At 40.0% G+C, this 23,702-nt stretch overlaps 2 protein-coding genes across 3 annotated transcripts in view; one reads left to right on the top strand and one right to left on the bottom strand.

Moving 5' to 3' along the window:
- The first annotated feature begins 1,839 nt into the window (after nt 1–1,839).
- On the top strand, nt 1,840–3,567 carry LOC129089193 (chemokine XC receptor 1-like). 2 transcript variants are annotated; one of them, XM_054596577.1, is made up of 2 exons: nt 1,840–2,057; nt 2,280–3,567. In XM_054596577.1, the coding sequence occupies exons 1-2, from the start codon at nt 2,039–2,041 to the stop codon at nt 3,308–3,310; spliced, it is 1,050 nt and encodes a 349-aa protein (XP_054452552.1). In that variant the 5' UTR covers nt 1,840–2,038; the 3' UTR covers nt 3,311–3,567. The 2 variants fall into 2 exon arrangements, with proteins under 2 accessions (XP_054452552.1, XP_054452551.1); XM_054596576.1 differs by having other exon boundaries at nt 2,277–3,567.
- An 18,846-nt stretch (nt 3,568–22,413) lies between these two features.
- The window catches only part of LOC129089025 (neurogenic differentiation factor 6-B-like), a 2,144-nt gene continuing 855 nt past the window's right edge, over nt 22,414–23,702 (bottom strand). The window contains 2 exon segments of the mRNA XM_054596342.1: nt 22,414–23,442; nt 23,445–23,702. The exon segment at nt 23,445–23,702 is cut by the window's right edge and continues 303 nt beyond it. Coding sequence (XP_054452317.1) covers nt 23,167–23,442; nt 23,445–23,702 — 534 coding nt within the window. The 3' untranslated portion in view covers nt 22,414–23,166.

Below are 23,702 nucleotides of genomic sequence, written 5' to 3'. Positions count from 1 at the left end.
TTTTGCTGATGCTTCAATCTTTTGATGTAACAGCATAATTATTTTACGTAATTAATCACTTTGGTAAATTATTAATGTAGAAATTGAGAAAGCTTAAGAATTTGGAATGAAAAAACAAGAATTTGGAATATCAATAGTGCTCAACAAAAGCAAAGACATAATCCTTCACTTCTACAAGCACGTTGTGGGTTGGAGAAATCTTTTGTCTTTTCATTTAAGCTTTGCCCTGTTTTTGTACATTCAAAATACAAATTATTTTATTGCTATGTAACAGCTAGTCAGTATCTTTAGACTTTTTTCCATATCCTCGGTTTCCCATTACTCTCTTCCATCAACATTGGTCTGCATTACATACAGGATATTTGTTTATTAATTTATTACTTCATAGAGAGTTGTGCAAAAATGTTAAATGTCTTCCTGCCCTTTTAAGTCGCCACAGACACCACAACTCTGTTTTACTGCGACATACAGATAGCTTCCCTGGCAGCGATAGGCTTAGTCAGCATTATGTGAACTTGTTTCACAAGGGGTTCAATGTAACCGACGTTGTTATAGGCCTATATGTAAATGTCCCTCACTCCATCTTTAAGCTTCAAAGTGTAGACCCACAAACAAATTGAATAAGCTAATCATGTGCTATTGCTTGATCTTGGAAATAGCACTGGGTAAGTTCCCACTGTAGGTAAGCTTTTTAGCAGGATAAGCTAATGGTTGCAGCCAAACCTAGTATTTGATCCACCCTTACAGTATTCCTCTTGTGTTTTTGCTTTTGAGTGAACCAAGAAAAGACAGCATCCAAACTAAATCCAATCCAAACTTTGACAGACATGCCTTTCCTGGAAACAGTTGCTAAGCTACGATTGGACAGTCACTATTTGGGGAAGGAACATAGTCAACAGTTACTTGCAACAACAGTAACAGAGCAGGTAGAAACGAAAATAAAGATAATTATGCGGGGGAGAGAATTTCTCTTCTAGATTGCATCAGAAATAAAACAACTGGCGCGTAATGAAAGACAACACAGAGATATTTTGAGGTTATTGCAAAATTGGCTTTTAAGAAAGATGAAGCGGAGTGACTCCATCAAATATGTCAAAAGCTGCTACTACATGCAGGTAAACACGAACATAGTGCATCCTAAACGTGTTTCACCCCTATTGTAAAGTCCTTTTTCATAAACTATTGGATTCTTCCCAAAGCAAAAAATATTTAACAAGTAAGATTACTACATAACTACTTGTTATGGCCTACTTAATGGTCTAGGGGTACGAAGCCAGTAACATAACTCTTTGAAAGTCCCTTGACAAAAGTTGACACTAAATGAAAGGCAGCTGGAAGACTTGAGCACAATAAGTAACATTTATTGATCACAAACTGATTAACAGAAATAAACCCAACTTAAATGGCAGCATGGACGTCAGGGTCTCTAAGGCCAAAATAATAAACAAAACCCCAACACAATCTAGAAAATGAGAAATACAACTTTCCTACAGAAACAAACCAAAACACAATACTGAGCTCCCTAGCTGACTAGAAAACAGGAGAAAACAGAAACAACAACTTAAATGGCACAGAACCCCTACCCAGCTTCCCCAAAAGGACCCAGACCGGTTACTAACAAACCTCCCCACCAACTAACCAGCCAAAATCGAGGGTAATGACATAAACACAGGTTCCACAGTATCATTGATCACGACAGCAGCTGGATCCAGAGGTTGATATGCAGCTCCACTGACGGCCTGATGACATTGAGGTGTGGTTGCTTTAGGCACTGAAAGGGGGGCATGGTAAACCTGAAACACACAGAGAGTCCACTCTCTTTCAATAAAGAGGCCAGAGTTAGGTCAGTGGGCGTAACACTACTGTTTCTAGGTAATGCTGTAACAGCAGCACCTATGGCTACCAGTTTGCATGAATTCAAAGTGTATTCTTGCTCTTGAAGTGCAGAATCACTGACTGAACGTGAAACAAAAGAGGAACCTTGAGTTTGCTGTTATATGTGACAACTTTTCCTCCACAGCCCAAAACAGCACAAGACATGACCACCATCATTCAGGGTAAGTATCCTAAAATTGACTCTAATGGCTCTGTATATTTTGGGATTACCTACCTAGTACATATTTGTTCTCCATATTAAATGTTTATTCATCAATATAAGGAATTATTCATTTCAATACAGTAATTGCTTTTTAAAATCATGAATTTTGTACGGTTGTAGACATCTACTTTTCTTAATTACAATTTGCCAATTTTCTATTTTATGCCATGTTTCCCAGAAGAAACTACAATGGAGTCCTACTCAACAGTGAGCGGTGGACTTGTGGAAACCACCGATGATGTGGTGTATCCTTGTGATGAGATGTTTAACTTTGAAACAATCAGTGGCGTCTCCCAAATTTTGATCTTCATCTTCAGTGTCACAGGCAACTGTCTTCTCCTTCTTGTTCTCGTCACGCAAGAGAACCTGAGAAATGTTACTAATCTATTCGTCCTGAACCTGGCCTGCTCTGATTTGATCTTCACTGTCACGCTCCCATTCTGGGCCGTCCATCAGCTGCACCACTGGATCTTTGGTGAGTTTACCTGTAAGCTGATGACTGCGGCTTACATTGTTGGTTTGTACAGCAGCATCATTCTACTGACTGCCATGACTGTGGATCGGTTCACAATAGTGGTGCTGCACAACATGCCGAGCTACTCAGTAAGGAGGCAGAGGTTTGCAATTGTAGCCTGTGTAGCTGCCTGGGTCATCAGCACGGCTGCGTCCTTGAGTGATGCTATCAAAATGAAGGTGGAAGAGAGTGGCGGTATTTCCTTTTGTGAGGATCTCTCTGATGAACATGATGTCAAGCTTGGCTATTATCTCCAGGTGTCACTGCTCTTCTTCCTCCCATTGGCCATCATTGTTTTCTGCTATTCTGCCATCCTCAAGACAGTTTTGCAGGCCTCAAACAGAAAAAGGTCCAGGACTGTAGTGCTGGTGTTATGTATTGTCGCCGCCTTCTTCATCTGCTGGGGACCTCACAGTATTTTGCTTTTCATCGGAACTCTGTACGAACCCAAAGACTGCAATGCACAGGAACGCTTGGAGATTGCCTATTCTATTTGCCAAGTACTTGCTTATTCTCACTGCTGTATGAACCCTCTGCTGTATATGCACTCACAAAAGATGCGAAGACATCTTTTGGATTTTTTATGCTGTGAGAAAGCCAAGAAGAAGAAAAGGGAAAGAGCAACTGGCCAGAGCACTCAGATCGTAGCTTTTGTGGCAGAAAACTCTGCTGTTACGTTTGAACTACACAGCAAATAGATGAATGAAACCTGAAAGTGCTTTCACATCATATAGTTTGTATTTATTTAACCCCACCTATGTTTGCACATTTCCTTACTAATATGAGAGGGTCTTTTTGTATGTAAATATATTTTAGAAATGTACCAAGTAAATTATTATATTTGTAAAAAAAAATCTTGTTAGTAAAGGATGTCAGTGTGTATGATGGTGTGTAAATATGCTTTTACTGTAACATGCTCGAATAAAATGAAGCTGGAATCTATATGTTTTTTTTCACTTCTGTTTTCCACCTATTGCATTGAAATGTCATGAGAGGGTGGATTTTAAATTCTGCTGTGCAAGTACTTCTACTTGGTCAAAGTGACAGAGAGAGTGAACTGTCTGGCAGTATCATATTATATACATGCCCAATATTAAAACGATACCCAAGGCAATGTTTTGCTGATGTTTCTATCTTTTGATGTAACAGAATAGTTACTTTACGTAATTAATCACTTTGGGAAATTATTAATGTAGAAATTGAGAAAGCTTAAGAATTTGGAATGAAAAAACAAGAATATGGAATGAAAAACAAGAACATTGTCACAGTTCTTCCTCCATACTGTCAGTAGCTCCATACTCCCTGTCACTCTGTCTCACTCACCTAATTGGCTCACTCTGTTCACCTGCCTGTCACTCTCTCTCAGTTCACTCTGGCCACTCGTTGTATTCATGCTACACTTTCCAGCAATTTCCCGTGGACTGATTTCCTGTTGCCAACCCTGCCTGTCTGGACTTCCCTGCCTTGCCTGTGCCCCGGTCAACGTCTCAGCCTTCTGTCCCAGACCACGTGATTAGCCTCCGCTTCCTCTGGTTTCCGTCTGCCTGATCCCTTGCCTGTTTCCCACTGTGAGTCATATCCTGCCTGTCTGTCTGCTGTGTTCTCAGCTTCAAATAAAGCTCCAGAACTTTATCTGTCTCCTCGTCGTACTGCTCTTGGGTCCACACACCAACCGTGACAAACATGGAATATCAATAGTGCTCAACAAAAGCAAAGACATAATCCTTCACTTCTACAAGCACGTTGTGGGTTGGAGAAATCTTTTGTCTTTTCATTTAAGCTTTGCCCTGTTTTTGTACATTCAAAATACAAATTATTTTATTGCTATGTAACAGCTAGTCAGTATCTTTTGACTTTTTTCCATATCCTCGGTTTCCCATTACTCTCTTCCATCAACATTGGTCTGCATTACATACAGGATATTTGTTTATTAAATGTATTACTTCATAGAGAGTTGTGCAAAAATGTTAAATGTCTTCCTGCCCTTTTAAGTCGCCACAGACACCACAACTCTGTTTTACTGCGACATACAGATAGCTTCCCTGGCAGCGATAGGCTTAGTCAGCATTATGTGAACTTGTTTCACAAGGGGTTCAATGTAACCGACGTTGTTATAGGCCTATATGTAAATGTCCCTCACTCCATCTTTAAGCTTCAAAGTGTAGACCCACAAACAAATTGAATAAGCTAATCATGTGCTATTGCTTGATCTTGGAAATAGCACTGGGTAAGTTCCCACTGTAGGTAAGCTTTTTAGCAGGATAAGCTAATGGTTGCAGCCAAACCTAGTATTTGATCCACCCTTACAGTATTCCTCTTGTGTTTTTGCTTTTGAGTGAACCAAGAAAAGACAGCATCCAAACTAAATCCAATCCAAACTTTGACAGACATGCCTTTCCTGGATACAGTTGCTAAGCTACGATTGGACAGTCACTATTTGGGGAAGGAACATAGTCAACAGTTACTTGCAACAACAGTAACAGAGCAGGCAGAAACGAAAATAAAGATAATCATGCGGGGGAGAGAATTTCTCTTCTAGATTGCATCAGAAATAAAACAACTGGCGCGTAATGAAAGACAACACAGAGATATTTTGAGGTTATTGCAAAATTGGCTTTTAAGAAAGATGAAGCGGAGTGACTCCATCAAATATGTCAAAAGCTGCTACTACATGCAGGTAAACACGAACATAGTGCATCCTAAACGTGTTTCACCCCTATTGTAAAGTCCTTTTTCATAAACTATTGGATTCTTCCCAAAGCAAAAAATATTTAACAAGTAAGATTACTACATAACTACTTGTTACGGCCTACTTAATGGTTTAGGGGTACGAAGGTTGACACTAAATGAAAGGCAGCTGGAAGACTTGAGCACAATAAGTAACATTTATTGATCACAAACTGATTAACAGAAATAAACCCAACTTAAATGGCAGCATGGACGTCAGGGTCTCTAAGGCCAAAATAATAAACAAAACCCCAACACAATCTAGAAAATAAGAAATACAACTTTCCTACAGAAACAAACCAAAACACAAAACTGAGCTCCCTAGCTGACTAGAAAACAGGAGAAAACAGAAACAACAACTTAAATGGCACAGAACCCCTACCCAGCTTCCCCAAAAGGACCCAGATCGGTTACTAACAAACCTCCCCACCAACTAACCAGCCAAAATCGAGGGTAATGACATAAACACAGGTTCCACAGTATCATTGATCACGACAGCAGCTGGATCCAGAGGTTGATATGCAGCTCCACTGGCCTGATGACATTGAGGTGTGGTTGCTTTAGGCACTGAAAGGGGGGCATGGTAAACCTGAAACACACAGAGAGTCCACTCTCTTTCAAAAAGAGGCCAGAGTTAGGTCAGTGGGCGTAACACTACTGTTTCTAGGTAATGTTGTAACAGCAGCACCTATGGCTACCAGTTCGTGTGAAGGAATTTAGTAAACAGTCACTTGCAACAACAGAAACAGAAAGCAGGTAGAAATGAAAATACTGATAAATCATGTGGGGGAGTGAATTTAGTGAATTTTTTTGTAGATCGCATCAGAAATAAACAAACTGGCACGTAGTGAAAGACAACAGATAGCACCTACAGAGATGTTTTGTGGTCATTGCTAAAAAGCTGTAGCAAACGTTTTCAATTGTAGTAAAATCAACACTTACGATCACATTGTTAGATGATTTTACTGCACTGAACGAATCAACCCACAAGATGGCAACAAAAATAATTGTTTAATGTTAAATAATGTTTTTTGCTTAATATTGATTTTGATCTCATGCTTTGATGTCAATGTGATGATTGTTGATCACACAGGGAAGTACAGGAAGAACAATTTCACTTGTAACGCCATGTAACTGATACAATGATTACGTATACAATGTGATATCTTTAATTTAATTAAACTATGACTAGAGCTCTTTTAAAGCACTTATAAAGCATTTATATCTGACGTTACTGTATGTTTTGTTGTTGATTAGATAACATTTGTTGGGCAATTTAGCCTTAGTTTTGACTAATTTTGATCTATTACACACAAATTGCTTATTGCTCCTTCTTCATTTATGTCAATGTTTATGTTTTTGTGACCAAAAATAAAAGATTAGGCATTTATTTAAAATAAATTGAATTCAAGGACATTGTTTTTGTTAACAAAGTGTATCTTTTTGCTAACAAAGTATATGTCAAACAGTATTACCTGCATATCAGATTTTAAATTTCTGTCCACACCTGTTTAGTCTCTGTCTTCATTATGTGCAATGTGCCTTGTGCGCCCACTTTAACTGCAAATAAAGCAATTCTATACCTTTGTAATTTATTCCCTCTTCCTCTCTTTTTTTACACATCGGCCCGGCCAATATGTTACAGGAAATGTTTCCCTCTGGAGTGACCTTGTCAATGTGACACAGAATAAACAAATTAGCTCCGAGCAGCAGGATCAATAAAATGTAACAGACTGCATATTTGTGATTAAAATCGTAGCCAGTCAAGTATGTCTAACTCCACAGTCCATGTGCTTTTGGTTGCGTTTCTTTAAAATGACGTGTGCCATAAATTCCAACAGTTTAAGTAATTTAACTCAATTATTTCACAAACCTTTTTTTTTTTTTTTTTTTTGTTCCTCTTCTGTGGTCCAAATCTTTTAACTCTGTTCTATGTAATGTGTTTCTCCAGAGCCCTGTCAGTGTACTTGAACATGGTTGAGTAGCTCGGGCCTGATGGCTCCACGGGGGGTCCGGAAAAGAGTGTATAGGGACAGCTCAGTGGGCCACTGTAACAGCACTCCTATCTGTCTCAGGGGGTAGATTAAGCTTAATTAACTAAACCATCCAGCACGCTTGGATGAATGGATACAAGTCAAGGGCAGAGCAGTCACGGGTGTGCTCACACATTCTCTGGCAGGCATCGGAGAGCATTCTGTGCCGAATATTATCATATATGAGAGTGTGTGCAATAGCAGCGATAAATTGGATTCTGTGGTTGTAATAAAGTTGTGCATGCAAGTCACTAATATTATCCTGTGTTAAGTCTTCATGCAGTCAAAATACCAGTGACGTCTGAATGATGCAGTTTGGGGAACAACCTTCGCACAATCTTGCATAAGTTCCTCATGTCTAAACTATGAGTGTTTCTGAGAAGTGATCAAACCCCCGACAGATCGCATCTTACCTTGCTGTGGAGTGTCAGCTGTCAGGAGGGAAAAGGACTCAAGATGTGGTTTTTTTCAGATTTTTCTTTTTTATATGCAAAAAAAAACTATTGCAGGAAGTTTATTATAATAATTAATACAATCAAAAACCACAGATAAAAAAACAACAGCATCTAGAGCAACACAAAAGAAAACACACCAGATGGAGATAAAATAGAAAAAGGCAATCTAAGGCATCCTATTTCATATCTTCAAGTCACTACAATCTCTTTTCCCGGATCATTTTCTTAGCAAATGATGTTGTTGTTCCATCCCGTTTTTAGCCACAAGCTAAACAGCTGCTGTTGTTTTCTTATAGTCTCTGCTCCTGGCACTCCCTGGCCCGAACGTTCACTCCCTGCTCTTCATTTCTCCAGGGCACCTCACCCTCCTTTTTTTCACATTGATATCTCCCCTTTAATTCCAGTTATCTATAACGATAATTACTCCAACCATATGTGAATTTAATTGATGCCTTGAAATTGTGAAAATGTGTGTGTATTTTGTGCATATTGCTAATAAAGTCTTATTGCCTGTTAATCTGGACTGTCAGGAAAATGCGTGCACATCGGTTAAGTGTGTCAGCCTTATCGCTACAAACAACTGTTTCAGTGAACAAATATGGATGACTTAATCCTTGTACGACATACACTGGCATGTATGACATTTCGCTAATGCACAATCATCCTGATTGAATTTGTCATGGGAATAAAATGTTTGAAAAAAGGATTAGATTTATTGTTTAACTCACAATGAACAAACACATCTTTGCTTTGCTCAATTATGAATCCAGGAGGGTGACACGTGTTGGAGTACATTCTTAAAAGTAGAAGTAACCCACCTCTCCTCCTGCATCTTGGCCATATTTTGCCAATGCAGTGCTACATTTCTCCACTAGAGGGGACATGGGTATTGGCTTCATGCTGTTTGCTTCATTATTACTGGACCACATTAATGATAACAATATACAGCCACAAAGAAGTAAGACACAGATGTACTCTCTTATAGTTTGACAGAAAGATCAATACCAGTGATCCCTAAAGAGCTGCACTGCTTTGAATACATTTTCATTTTAGTTTGAGAAGATCAGCAACTTTTTTGACTGCATGTGTTTTCAAACAAAAATATTCACCACAAAGAACAAATGCAGCCTGTCTCTGCATTTCCCACACCATCATATCTGTATATTTTAGGGTCGCTCTCCTCTACTTACCTGCTGTTGTCAGATAGGAAAAAACACAGTGATTAACAACGATGGAGACTTAATTAACAAATCAAACATCTGGATATTCAGACTAAACCTACTGCAAAGGCTTAGCTGCCTCTTGTAAGACTGGCCATTTGATGTATCAAACAGTGCGTCCTGATGTTTCTTGCTAAATGTTTCCCATCTGGCTGTTTTTGTATCTTCACTTCTTTGTTTTTTTCTTCTTTTACAGCATCTCTCGCTTTGAAACTTACACTTTTACTTTTTCTCGTTTACTAGAATTTCATGTGTCTTTTTTTGCTACTTTGTGGCATTGTGGACAATGACTGAAGAAGGATTGTCGACGAGGACAGGGCCCTTGAGACAACATGACATTACACTAGAAACATGACTTGGGAATAATAATTTATGTTTCAAACAATTATACTTACGGCCTCAAATAAGAGGGAAAAGCCGAATTCCCCTGGTATTTTATTTCATTTTATTATGTGTTACCCTCACATCAGATGTTATGTTACTGTCCGCATTGGTCAAGGAATTACATTACATTTAGATGTTGGTGTAGGTTATTAAGAAACCATTATGAAGGGTCAAATTGCTGAATTTGCTTAATTATGATGAAGCAATTTATTCGAAAATAAAAAGTTACCTACCTGTACATGATAAAATACACACCAAATAAAAAAGGTATATTTTTAAAAAGACAACCCTGATTTAATTTTGGATATAATGAGCAAAAAGATATAAATTCAACATAACATTTTTGACAAGTACAGTTAAAGACAAATTAATGAAAAAAAAGTGTTGATAGGCAATATAAATCGGTTTGATAATAAGACACAAATCGTGACTCATCGTTAAACCGTATTCACTTGTAAGAAATTAACAGCAATTGTGTTAATGTTGTGGAACATTAAACAAACCAGTATAATCCTGAAACTCTGATGAAAAAATATATTTTTGTCCATGAATGTGTTGTGTGCTTGCTTGCAGTCTTAGCTTCATGTCCACCTCATGTAACTGCTATCATACGATCACCACTATTTCACCTCCTGATGCCTTTATTACATAAAAGGATTAAGATTGAGATTAACAAATCAATTCTCTAAATCCTCCAAAACATAACACAACACAACATAACACAACACAACACAACACAACACAACACAACATAACACAACATAACATAACATAACATAACATAACATAACATAACATAACATAACACAACATAACATTATGTAAGGGAATATATATTTTAATGTACATGTACAGTAACAGATTAGGTCATTAACATTATGAAACAGCTGTATTCCCAGGACATTTTTTTTATTAATTCCTTTAGCTTTTAAACTGTATATCAAAGAGTATAACCTCATTTACATTTCTGTCCACAACCTAACATAACCTCACCTCATAAAAAGTCACAAAACAGAGCACAAGCGTTTTAGTCCAAAGTGCTTTGCAGTGCTATAAATGAAAACATTTTTAACTTGGATGGTCCCGATGAGAAGTGGACCTCCAGACCTGGCACCGGCTCTTCAGTGCTCTACCCACTGAGCTAATATCCTACAGACCATGCTTTTTGGCTTACCCTTCCTTATCCTCAGGCTGCACCAGCTGCCGTCTACCTCCGACCACACTCCACGCCCCTGATATGTTGTCCTCTACCTGCTTCGTGCCTCCTCCTCCTCCTCCTCCTCCTCCTCCTCATCTGTAGGTGTTCTGTTTCCCCCCTTTTTTTTTGGCCACAACTTTCCAAAAGGTGAGCAGAAGTGATTTTCAATAGCACCGTGCATGACTAATGGTGGAAACATGTTAAAATCATCGCAGAAATGTCCTTGGGAAGACAAATGAATTTTCAGCAGAATAATTAACTTAATTAACAAATTTGCATGCATATTCATCAGGGCCATTGAAGTCTTTCCAGCTCAGCTTGATGAACGTTGCTGTGTAATAACCAGCTCATTTACATTCTGCCATCCACTGCCATTTGTGTGGATTACTGAGAAAAGGCAGTGTGTGTCTGTGTGTGTGTGTGTGTGTGTGTGTGTGTGTGTGTGTGTGTGTGTGTGTGTGTGTGTGTGTGTGTGTGTATGTGTGTGTGCTGTGTGTGTGTGTGTGATGTGTGTGATGATGCTAGGGTACACTGTATGTGCAGACACTTTTCTCTTTCCCGTAACATGTCACAGAGAAAGCTTGATGAATTGATTTGCGATACTGTTTGGTTGGCTATGCACCCCACTACTGGACCCAGCTGCCTCTCCTAACACACACACACACACACGGACACACACACGCCAACATAGAGGAAGCATTCATATGCACATATTCATGCACATATACCTTGCGTTAATGTGTGTGCTCTACACCCATATCTCCTTGCATCCCCCCCCTCTCCCCTCACCCCCTTCTCTCTGGTGGGCAGTTCTTGGCACCGATCCTGAGTCGTAAACCCTCCTGGGTTGCCAGACTGTGCGTTGTTAAAAAACGTGAGGCCCTCGGTACCCCCTCCCCGTCTCTGCAGGGCAATCTTTAAAGGCAGCAAGGTGTGACGGCACAGACTGGCAGCTTGGCAGCCATGCCCGAGGATACCAAGGCTCCGTCAGCCGTGAACGGGCACCATCACATGGGCTCGCCTAACTAATACGCTCGCCGTACATGTGCCTTTCTCATGCCTCATCTGTGCCAGTCAGAGACAAAGGAATTCATTAAGAAATTTCACATGGCGTTGAATGTTTCTTTGCTGGGATATAGTTAATTGGGAATTTCACACAAGCTAAGGTAACTGAGGGAGAGATTATCCAAATGAGTTCGGAAAAAGTTAATTACACTCACTTGGCTGTATGTGCCCCTTGATCTGGTTGGGCACGGAACAACGGGGAAAGTTATTTTACGGAAGCTCGTGCTGGTTATTTCTCTAACAATATGTTTCTCTTTCTCATTATGGAGTTTTTCCTCCAATTTAGGTGCCACTGAACAAGCTTAGAAAGAGACACCTACCGGCAGCAGCCTGTCAGAAAACCAGTATTATCATAGCAACATAAAAAGGAATGCAAGGCAAATGCTTTTACACCTTAAACATAATCAATATGGTGCGCTGTCCTGATATTTCGCAAGAGCAATTATCACATTTATTCATGAAGAAAAACAGGCACAAAAAAACAGCATCACCTGACACATAAAATCTTGTGATATTCAGCATACTTTCTTCCCTTTGCCTCTGTGATACTTTCTCCTACGCTTTTTCTGCAGACATATGTTTGACACTTGAAGCTGTTATCATTGCTGGAAGTGTGAAGGAGAATTGTTGCAGCTCTTGAGTGTTGTGACAGGAAAATGCTTTTCTGATACAGAATTGGCATTTTCAAGTCCTGTCTGATACAGCATTGTTTGTCTTCCATACTGATAACAGCCAAGCCAAGTTTGCAAATCAACTCTTCAACAGAAATGTTTTCATAGATTCTTTGGAGAATAAGTTGTGCAATAAAATAGTTTCCACACTTATCGGAAGACATATTGCATTTTTAATGGCATGTTTTACTCGTAAAAAGATGTCATTTATTGCGGCGTCTGACCCTCTTTGTTTTGAAGCTTCCACTGAAGCAAGACGGGTACAAAACACAAACGGACCATTAAACTGACCTTCAAACTGGGCCCTATGAAAATCAAACGGCTGTCAACACACTGATGGGGACATTTACAGGACTACAGCCCTCCAGTGCGAAAATATGAAAAATATACATCAGATGCTTGTTTTCATGAACATCCTTTTTGAAGTAACAACAACTATCACGGCTCGAGTGAATAAATCTATGAAAGCTTCGATGACAGAACATGAAAGGAGGGTTTTCATGGATGGAAACAGCAGACTCTCCCCTGCAGACTTGCTTTGTAGGCCTGCTGTTGTGATTGTTGCTTTTTCTATAATAGCTGCAGTACATTTTAAAACCTGTCATCTGATCCCCTGCTAAGCCACACACACACGTACACACACACATACACAGATTCATATCCGTGTCATAGAGGCATGTATGATGATAAAACGACACCTGGATTTGCCCCGACACTATCACGATCTTCTGTGAGTCAGTTCCACAAATATTAACAGAAAAAAGTATTCAACATTAGCTGCAAAACTTGGCCAAGCCTATCAACAAATAAAATCTTGTATGTATCCCTTCTTTTGAGGTAGAGGGGGTGGGGGTGGGGGTGGGGGGTTGGGGGTGTTTTTGACGATGGTACTGTTTGATGGTGCAATTGATGAGAAAGTTCTGAAGAAAGTCCCAAAGCCTCAGAGGAATTTGATTACCTCCATCCATTATCTGCACAGTGAGCAATCGCGAAGCTCACCATCTGTCATCCGTTTCATTTGCATCGTCAACACCTGCCCTGCCTGTTTATGCCTTCACATTTTTTATAAGCTGTCTTTCATGGCGGGGAAAAATGTTGACTTTTCCTTCTAAATACATTAATTCCACAAGTTCAAAGAACATATTGAACGCAAACAACTTGGTTTGTATCTGATAGAATATGGGGACTCTCTTTTTATTGCGGTAGGTTTAAGAATAAAAATACATTCAAGCTGCTTTCACAGCTTAGTGAACATTTAAGTGTTTCATTTCATGGACATATAGATAGATAGATAGATAGATAGATAGATAGATAGATAGATAGATAGATAGATAGATAGATAGATAGATAGATAGATAGATAGATAGATAGATAGATGGGATGGATGGATGGATGGGATGGATGGATGGATGGATGGATGGATGGATGGATGATAGATAGATAGATAGATAGATAGATAGATAGATAGATAGATAGATAGATAGATAGATAGATAGATAGATAGATAGATAGATAGATAGATAGATAGATAGATAACTCACTCAATTTCCTTATCCCACTCACACACACACCATCCTCCTGTTTGTTAGGAACGCATTGTGCTGCACACACTCCCTTCCTCCCTCCATCCCTTCCTCCCTCCATCCCTCCATCCCTCCATCCCTCCATCCATCCCGTCTCCCATATCCCCAGGTGGTGCCGACGGCTGCGGGGCCCATTAGCGACAGAATTCCTGCCTCCAGCAGGCCATGCGTGTCCCGAGTGACACATTTTTGGACCGACACCAAGAATCCAACCCTCCGCAGACAGCTCACTTCCCTATGCAGTCAACACAGTATGTGCATGGGTGTGTAATATGCGTGTGTTTGTGTGCGTGCGTGTGTGTATGTGTGTGTGCGTGTGTGAGGGGGAGAGAAAGAGAGAGAGAGAGAGAGAGAGAGAGAGAGAGAGGCCTTGCGAACACAGCATGAGTCCCACAGGAAATGCTTGAAAGGCAGTATGGGACAGATTGGTGATGGCGCAGAATGGACTAGAATACTAAAACGATACGCACAGATATTCTACAGCAGAGAGATCATACTTTGATCAGATGACTCTCCTGCCAGGTTGTTACAGTCATGACCTCCACAGAAATGTGCATCTGCATGTCTGACAACGTAAAACTGCAAAGAAGTACTCTCTTCTTCACAACAAAAAAACCCAAATTGAATTGGATTTTGCTGATACACATTGTTGTTTGTTGATGCTCTTTGCCAGCTGATGCTTGAGGACCACATTTTCTTAGGTTTTACAAACAAATCCTGCTTATAGAAGAGAACTACTTTAATATGAGATTTTTTATTAAACTTTGCATTAATTGCATTCAATGAAAGTACTGCAGTGGATACCTCATCTGAATTGAGTGATATTAGATGGTCGATCAAGATTCTTATTAATCATGAGGAGGAGTGATTATGAAACAATACGTTACGAGTTAAGAAAGAGCAGTAAGTCCTTTTAGTATAGATATTATGAATGGATTCTTTCTCCATACTAATAGATAGTTAATTATGTACCTAATGACTCCTCACAAAGCACTATATAATTAGTCTAGATGAGCTGAGAAAGTTCCTTCTTGTTCTTACATGTTTAATGTTGGTGATTTCTCATTTCCAAATGGGAACGGGGTGATGGTGGAAGAACATTAGTGTCAGTGAAGCATCAGAAAGGTATCTATCTATCTTTTCTTATCCTCTCTATCTATCTATCTATCTATCTATCTATCTATCTATCTATCTATCTATCTATCTATCTATCTATCTATCTATCTATCTATCTATCTATCTATCTATCTATCTATCTATCTATCTATCTATCTATCTATCTATCTATCTATCTATCTATCTACAAACTTGGACTTTCAAATTTGATAAAGGTGACAAAATACTGAAACAGACAAAATATATACATTACCCGACGGATGAATTAACTAATGTTTTGGGCTCAGTTAGACCCTAGAGAGGTTCAACTTGTTAGATTCCTTATGAACAAGCTTTTGTATTTACACATCATTTTTGGCCGGGTTGAAACTTGTCCTCTTTAAAAATCATGTTTATAAATGAAATATCTTAATATAAGTAAAAGTGATGAAGTAACAATGTTTCAAAGTAATGTTAAGTATGCTTTTTGATCTGTTGAGTAGGAGATCTTCAGGACCCCAAACAGAACATTAAGGTTCAACATAATCAAGTTGTTTATGTTCAATATGTTCTTTAAACTTGTGGAACTGTATTTTATTTAGAAGGTAAAGTAAACACTTCCCTTCCATGACATGTCAGTTTAGAACAAATATCTAAATACTTATGAATGCCTATATATTTAAGTTGCAAATATTTTTTGAACAAGAGTTTGTAAATAGTATTTACCAAGTTGTTCAACTCAAGTAATACTATCTATATATCTATACATCAAAACAGCTTGCCATCAAGCTGACAGTGTTGCAAAGCAACGAATACATTCTAGCCCTTGAGGCTAATGTATCATGCTAGCATACTGTGCAATATAAAAAAATCTGTGCAATCCACTGTGCAATACTAAAATTATTCGACCTGTTTATATAATGTTTTAGTTATTGTGGATTTTATAATTTTTTTTACTTATGTATTATTCTTTACTGTGTTATTACTTATTTATAATACTTCTTTTGATCTTGTTTTTTACATGTCTCTTGTTTGCACCATCCTCTCTGCTGCTGTAATCCTGCAAATGACCCTGCTGTGGGACTAATAAAGGCGTATCTTATTTTATCTCTTATCTTACTAGTGTTGAAAAATGTTCAGTTCTCGCTGAAGAAAAGGAAACCAGTGTTGATGCATCTACCCAACCGTTTCGTCATACAAACTCGTTTAGCCTTCTGCTTAGTTTTTTCTCACTGCAAAGCATCTTTACAGCCAGTTGTTGTACCCATGGATGTGTAAAGAGAACTGGATACAACGTTGGAGGCGGGGCCCTGTTGCCTTGGCACATGAAGCCAAAAAAGTTTGGCTTCTTAATTACCTTGTTAATCCGCAGTGATTCTGCATCAATGGGCCCAGGGAGCAAGCACACAAGTGTTTCCTTTAACTCCGCCTCCGAGCCGCTTGCTCTCCTCATTTCCGCCCATTCTCATTCTCAGGGTGCCAAATACAGACTCTTTGTCACGCCCCCTCAGCGCCTGACACTGAAGCACCGGGCCTTTGTGTTATGACAATTTCAATACTTTCCAGTCATTATTAGGCACTCAGAGAAAACGTCTGGGAGTGTGATGACGTAGTAAAAGACTGAAAAAACAAACACAGGACAGTCAACAAGAAGATGGATGTTTGTGTCTCAGAGTGCTGTTGAGTTATCATGAAGTCAGGTGTTTTTCCTTATTATTATATTACTTCCCAACAACCGTAATGGAGCATCATTTTTTTAGCCACTGTTAGTTAGAAAGTGACACCAAAAGTCCTGACCAGGCGTCAGTATGTAACTAGCTTGGTGTTGGGAATGGTAGAAGATGATTAACTCTGGATTCAGTTATTATTGAATAAAAATAAAAATAAAAATCAATAAAAAAGTTATTTGCCAATGGGAAAAGTATTTCTTGGCTCCATGGCTTTACAGACCCCGAAATTTGAATACCACTATTTGGCCACTATCTGAAATTGGCTTCAAAGCTCGATCTCTGCTGCTTCAAATGAATGGCATTCTTTTATGCCGAGGAAAATTGGCCTTGATTTGGCTATTAGTGAATTTTACAACTTTTAAGACCTATTTCCTTCCATTTCTCAATACAGCAATCACTTATTGTCCACTAAATTGTGGTCACTCGAGCTAACTAGTGAGCTAACTAGTGAGCTAACTAGTGAGCTAACTAGTGAGCTACTGTAGAGAGAAATGTAGCTAGCATCGATTATTCCAAGCTAACTAGATGGGCTATTAAGCTATCAAGCTACCAGACAAAGGAGTGTCAAATTCATCCATGACGTAAAACTCTTAATTGTTTGCTCAATGAAAAATGTTTTTTCATGTTCAACATACTCTCCAAACTTGTGGAATATTTAGATTTTATACATCGCACACCACGATGCAGTCATATTACACGTTCATATTCACAGTCGGGGGAATGTATACCACTTCACCCAGTAGCACCAGCGTGCCTCTCAAAGTGCCCTGAAATAGGGTGTTGCTGGGGTGTCAGAGGATCACACCCCTGTATGCTTCCCACCTGCTCCAAAACCACACCCCATACTCCCTCATGTTGTAGCCACACACACACTTTCTCACACACATGCATGCGTACACCCAGTCGGGGTAGCCCTAGACAAAGAGCACAATGCACAAAGGTGATGTAGTGGCAGATGCTCCCGTCACATACTTAGCATATCTCCACCTCCAAAATAGTGCAAGTGCAGAAGCCTGGTCTGACTCTCCCACTCCACGCGAATCAGTGCTCCTGTTCATAACTCATTAACTTCCCCGACGGATAAAAGCAGCTCTTAAACCACAATCCTTCACCCAATATTTATCCAATCTGACCAAATATTATAATTAATGCCTCTTTCTCTCCCCTCTCCTTCAGGACAATATATTCCCCCTCATCTTCCTCCCTCCCTCCCTCTCTAACCTCTCAGTGCCAAGTTCACAGATAGAGAGAAAGTACTTCCTGTGAGAGGCCGGGCCTGCTGCCAGAGAGACTGATCCACCAATCTGACACGTTAATGAGATCCTGGCCCACAGTACTGGAGTGTCAGGCCTCCTCTGCTGCAGCAGCAGCCCTGCCGTGACCTGCAACACACACGCACCCACACACGCAAACACACGTCTTTACTCATATGTGTAATTCTTTCACACATGCACCCACACGCACAGAAATATAAGCATAAATGAATACGAGTGAGTCCCTCTACACACACACACACACACACACACACACAGTTTGAGAGGGGGTTCAGCTCCTTAAATCTGTCTAATTAAAACACCAAATCCCTCTACTCCCCTCACCCACCAACCCAATCCTCACTTCACAGCCGCACACACACACACACACACACACACACACACACACACACACACACACACACACACACACACACACACACACACACACACACACACACAGACACACACTCGCACCCCACCCTCCTCCATCCCCACTGCCACCACCCCCGATTCCGCAGGAGAAATGATTATTAGGAATTTAATGGGGGAACGTTTCCCATCCCACACCATCTGGGGCTTGGGAATGGCACAAAATTTGAGGATGCTTGCCGACGAGGCGGTTGAACATTATTTTCATTTTTTTTTTTTTTTTCTTGACTGGTGCTCAGATTTCCAGACATTGCAGGAAAAAGGATCCCGATTACAATAAATTAACATAGTATATTACAAAATAAAATGCTTATGAGGATGCATTTGTGCTTGTTTTTTTTTGTGTTATAGGTGAATGCATGAAACTTTTCTTAACTTCTGAGGTGATTCCTGTTCTTCTGCAACTTATTCCAGGAGAAACACAATGTTTGTTTTTGCACTAATTGCGATACCACATCTCAGATTGCATATTCACCTCTATAGGATATACATCACCCATTCCTGTCCTTCACCTCCCACACAGAGCGGGCCATATGTTCTCTCTCTCTCTCTCTCTCTCTCCCTCTCTCTCTCTCTCTCTCTCTCTCTCTCTCTCTCTCTCTCTCTCTCTACTTCTTCTCTCCCCCTCTCTCACTCGCTCTCTCTCCACACAGCTTAATGAGCTGCATGAATGTAGGGGTACGTGTACACGTTTGACCCCATCCTAAACTGCCGCACGCCGCCCCGTGGACCCTGTGGGCGTGAAACCCCACACACACACACACACACACACACACACACACACACACACACACACACACACACACACACACACACACACACACACACACACACACACACACACACACACACACACACACACACACACACACACACACACATACACACACACACACACACACACACACACACACACACACACACACACACACACACACACACACACACACACACACACACACACACACACACACACACACACACACACACACACACACACACACACACACACACACACACACACACACACACACACACACACACACACACACACACACACACACACACACACACACACACACACACACACACACACACACACACACACACACACACACACACACACACACACACACACACACAGCCTGCTAGAAAAAGCAGTAAGACTGACATGGTGATAATGTGAGTGAATGGGATAAATAAGGCCTGATGAAGGATGGGGGGCTAAAGAGGTGCTTGAGGGCCCCCAGGGGACCTTTAGTCACCCGGCCCTCCAGTGGTATGATGATACAGAGAGAGAAGGATGAGTGAGGGAATGAAGACAGGAAAACAAGACCTTTTCTTAATAGAAAAAAAAAATAAAAACTCGATTTTTGTTATTTTCCTCTGCAAGTTGAATTTGTGATTTTCAAGATTTTATTGAATCTTGACTGCTGGAAAAAAAAAAATCACCAAAAGCAGAACAGATTTCTTAATCACGTCCGAGCTCAGTTTGAAATGCTTTGCTGTAGAAAAATGCAGTTTACGTAATATTGTGGTTTGTGATCTCTAATAGAAGCTTCCATTAGGCTTATTTAGTTTCACCTGGTTTTGCTTTTGTTGCTGATCTTTTAACCCTCCACAAACACGTTTATTGAACGATTATTTGCAACGCTCCTAATGTCATGTTCACCTGTAATTACAAATATGACAATGTGATTTCTCATTATTCGCCTACAGTATATGACAGCCCTGATTTTTCTCTCTACCGAAACAAACATTTGTGATGATTTGCAATTCAACTTCCACTTAATTGAATAAATGCTGAAATAGGTTCTCTTATCTTCTTCTTATGGGCTTGACAGGACTTTGAAAATATTGTTCTTTATGTTATTAAAGTGTAAAATGTTTCATACGTGTGTTTGTATCCTTCCTCTCTCTCAAGTCACACACAGACTTTCTCAAACTCAGAAATCTGATTTTCCATGCGATCACATCCTTCTCTTACTATTGGTCCCTAAAAGTCACAGTTACATAACATTTCAAAAAAAGTCAGCCATCGTTTATTACAATCAGGTGGAAGAAATTAAAAATGTTTTTGTTGCTGTTACCTTTAATTTAATTGTCTCCAGCTACAGGTAAAGTCACAGCTTATAACGTGTGTTTTCTTTAAGCATTGCTTTATGAACCTCATTTCCCTCCTGTGTTGTTTTATCATTTATTTATAAATTGCTACCTCATAACTAAATCTTTAAATCATCAGCATCTGACGTGTGTTTTCGCGTTGGACTCTTTCAACGCTTTCGGCCACAGATGATGGATTTAGTAATCAATTGTTTTGTGAATGACGATGATACATGAAGAGTAAATCAAACATGTTTAACGTGAAAGTGAAAGACAATCCAAGCACTGAAATATTAAATATTAAACAGTCCATCCAGCCGGTGATCATCAACACTGTTCTGAGCAGTTACTAATTACGTTTTCCACTTAATTTCATTAACATCGGTTGTATCTTTATTTTATTGTTTGTATAAATTGACCTTTTATAGGTTAGTCAAACTGCGAATAAGCTAATAAATGAAAGGTGCGTTTACATTCATTCTAATCTGGAGTCACATGTCTTTATGTTATCCTAAACATATTTATTACAAAGATAAGAAAAGAAAAGTTAACTGGATTAAAAAAAACAATAACTTTTCTTTTTGACCATTTAGAGAGTGGGACCACCTTTAACAGAAGGTGCTGCGTCTTCAGGGAATACCAGTTCCACGTCTCTTCTGACTGGGAGGACTGGGAGGACTGGGAGGACTGGGATCTCTGGCAGACGTCCAGCACCTCGTGGGCATTATTTGTCACATCAGCCATCTGATCGACTGAAATGAGATCAGATTATATTGACAAGCCTTTTTTTAAATAAACAATTTCAAAACTCTGCGTTGGATTTGCGCAGTTTTTTTTTCTGGCTATCTCTATAACTGTTGGAGGGAAAATCACACTTTAAGTGAAGCTAAAACATTTGTGTCGTAATGTTTAGAAAATCCTTTAATTTCGGTTTGTAACTATAAGCTTAAGAGTCTTGTGTCTTATGTCTCTTATTATCAAAAGGCCGGATAGTAGCTAAGCTCAGAGGTTTGTCAGGAATAATTAACATGTAAAAAATGCAACGAATAATAATAAATAAATAAAATTACGCCCGCAGCGTTTGTATCTTGATTCATTCATATCAATGTATTTATGTATTTATTTATTTATTTATTTTTAATCGCCGTCTGCTGTCGATCATTTCCACAGAGAGCCGAGAAGCTGCAACATAAGTCTGACAGCCTCTTTTATTGCAACAAAACACATCACAAAACATTAACACATTACTTCACGAATATTTCGATCCATAACGAGTTTCAGGAGTGTACGTGGGCCTGTGTGTGTGTGTGTGTGTGTGTGTGTGTGTGTGTGTGTGTGTGTGTGTGTGTGTGTGTGTGTGTGTGTGTGTGTGTGTGTGTGTGTGTGAGAGAGAGAGAAATAAAATATAAAGAATATCATCCAAAAAGTCATTCATCATTCGGGTAATGTTACAAAACCAACATAATTTATGAGTACAGTCAGCAACATTGTGCAGAAATACATGAAGTGCATCAGCTGCTCTTCAGCAGGAACAAGAAAGTGTAAAAAGTTCACATCAAACTATCCAAAACTGTCATTTCGTTGCATATTGATGGTCATCGTCTCTGTTTAAGGCATGTTGATCGGATTCATGACACACTTTGTTCATCTCACACACAATGATTTTCCTTCCAGCTGCAGTGAAATATACAACAATGCAACATAAACCAATTTTAAATGTATGGAAATTCACATAAAAAGGTCACATTTTTGAATTGTACATCATTTCATAATATATTATCCACATTCAAATTGACGGACTTATAATAAATAAGTTTAAATAAATAAATACAATAATTTACATTCACCTCGTTACCACACTATTTACTCAAAATACAAATTATGCGTTTAGTATTCTTTCCCCCCCCACAACTTCCGGTTTTATAGGACCAGTTCAGATGACATCATCATCATCATCATCATCATCATCATCATCATCAGCAGGTCTCCTAAACACGTGCACGTCTCCAAACTGCCTTTAAAAAATAATTAATAATTTGTGATCATTTTTAATTTGATATTAGAGAAACGCCTTGTGAGTGTAAATAGACATATATCCTGTTTATGAGCATTTGTCTGCCTTGCATAGCTCAGCTGACCCTTATTAACAGACTGAATATTAACTCACGTCTGCAGCTGATTTTAGTTCTCCACGAAAATAATTTCATTGATTAAATAAGCAGAAAATGAAATGTAATGTTCACTGTACACTTTTAAATAAGCCATGACCGATAGAAACACAATGCCCTGTGACTGTAAACACTCACCTTTAACGAAACACTTCATGTTTAGCAAGAAATACCTTAGTTTACTTAAAAGTGTTCAGATTGAATTCATTGCAGTTGTTCCCAAAACAATGGCGTTCTTGTGTCTTTTTCTTTTTTCTTCCTCCTCGACAAGTGAAATCATGATATCTAATTTGCTCACTTTACACATGTTTAAAACAAAAACAAAACAAGACTTAAAATGGGCATTCTCTGCTCCTGGAGGCCATCCCGTTCCTCTCTGCACCTCTGGGACCTCTGCATCGCTTCTAACACCTGACCCCTGACCCTTGTCCAGCAGCCTAGCTGTGGAAGGAGCCGTGGACGTCCCCTTGTGTCTGGAAGGCCTGTCCTCGGACGTGCATGTCGTAGGGGAACCGGGCCTCCGGGGCCCCCCGGTACACGGCCCCGTGCTCCCGGTACACGGCCCCGTGCCCCCGGTACACCGGGCCGTGCAGCCCGTAGTGGGCTTTACTGTAGTCTGGAGGCTCGTCGTGCTTCAGGGAGAAGATCCCGTTAAAGTTGACCGGTGGGCTGACCTGGTCGTACGGAGGACTGCCGGGCTCGGGGACGGGTCCGGCTCGTAGTACGGCTCGTACCCGCCGTAGTGTCGGAACCCTTTGGAGCTGCTGTCCGGCCCGCTGTGGCCCGGCGGCGTGGTCGTGTCTGAGCCGGGGTACGGGTACAGGCCGTCGTAGGGAGACCGGCCCGGGAACACCACCTCCCCGTTGTGGTCTGTGAGGAAGCTCCTGGAGTTCAGCTGCAAACAGCCGGCCACCAGGTTGGTGGTGGGCTGAGATAATCCTTTACACAAAGTCTGCACGAAGGCGAGCAGGTC

Source organism: Anoplopoma fimbria, chromosome 3 (genome assembly GCF_027596085.1).
Source record: "Anoplopoma fimbria isolate UVic2021 breed Golden Eagle Sablefish chromosome 3, Afim_UVic_2022, whole genome shotgun sequence".
Lineage (NCBI taxonomy): Eukaryota > Metazoa > Chordata > Actinopteri > Perciformes > Anoplopomatidae > Anoplopoma > Anoplopoma fimbria.
This window is presented reverse-complemented; position numbering and strand designations above follow the sequence as displayed.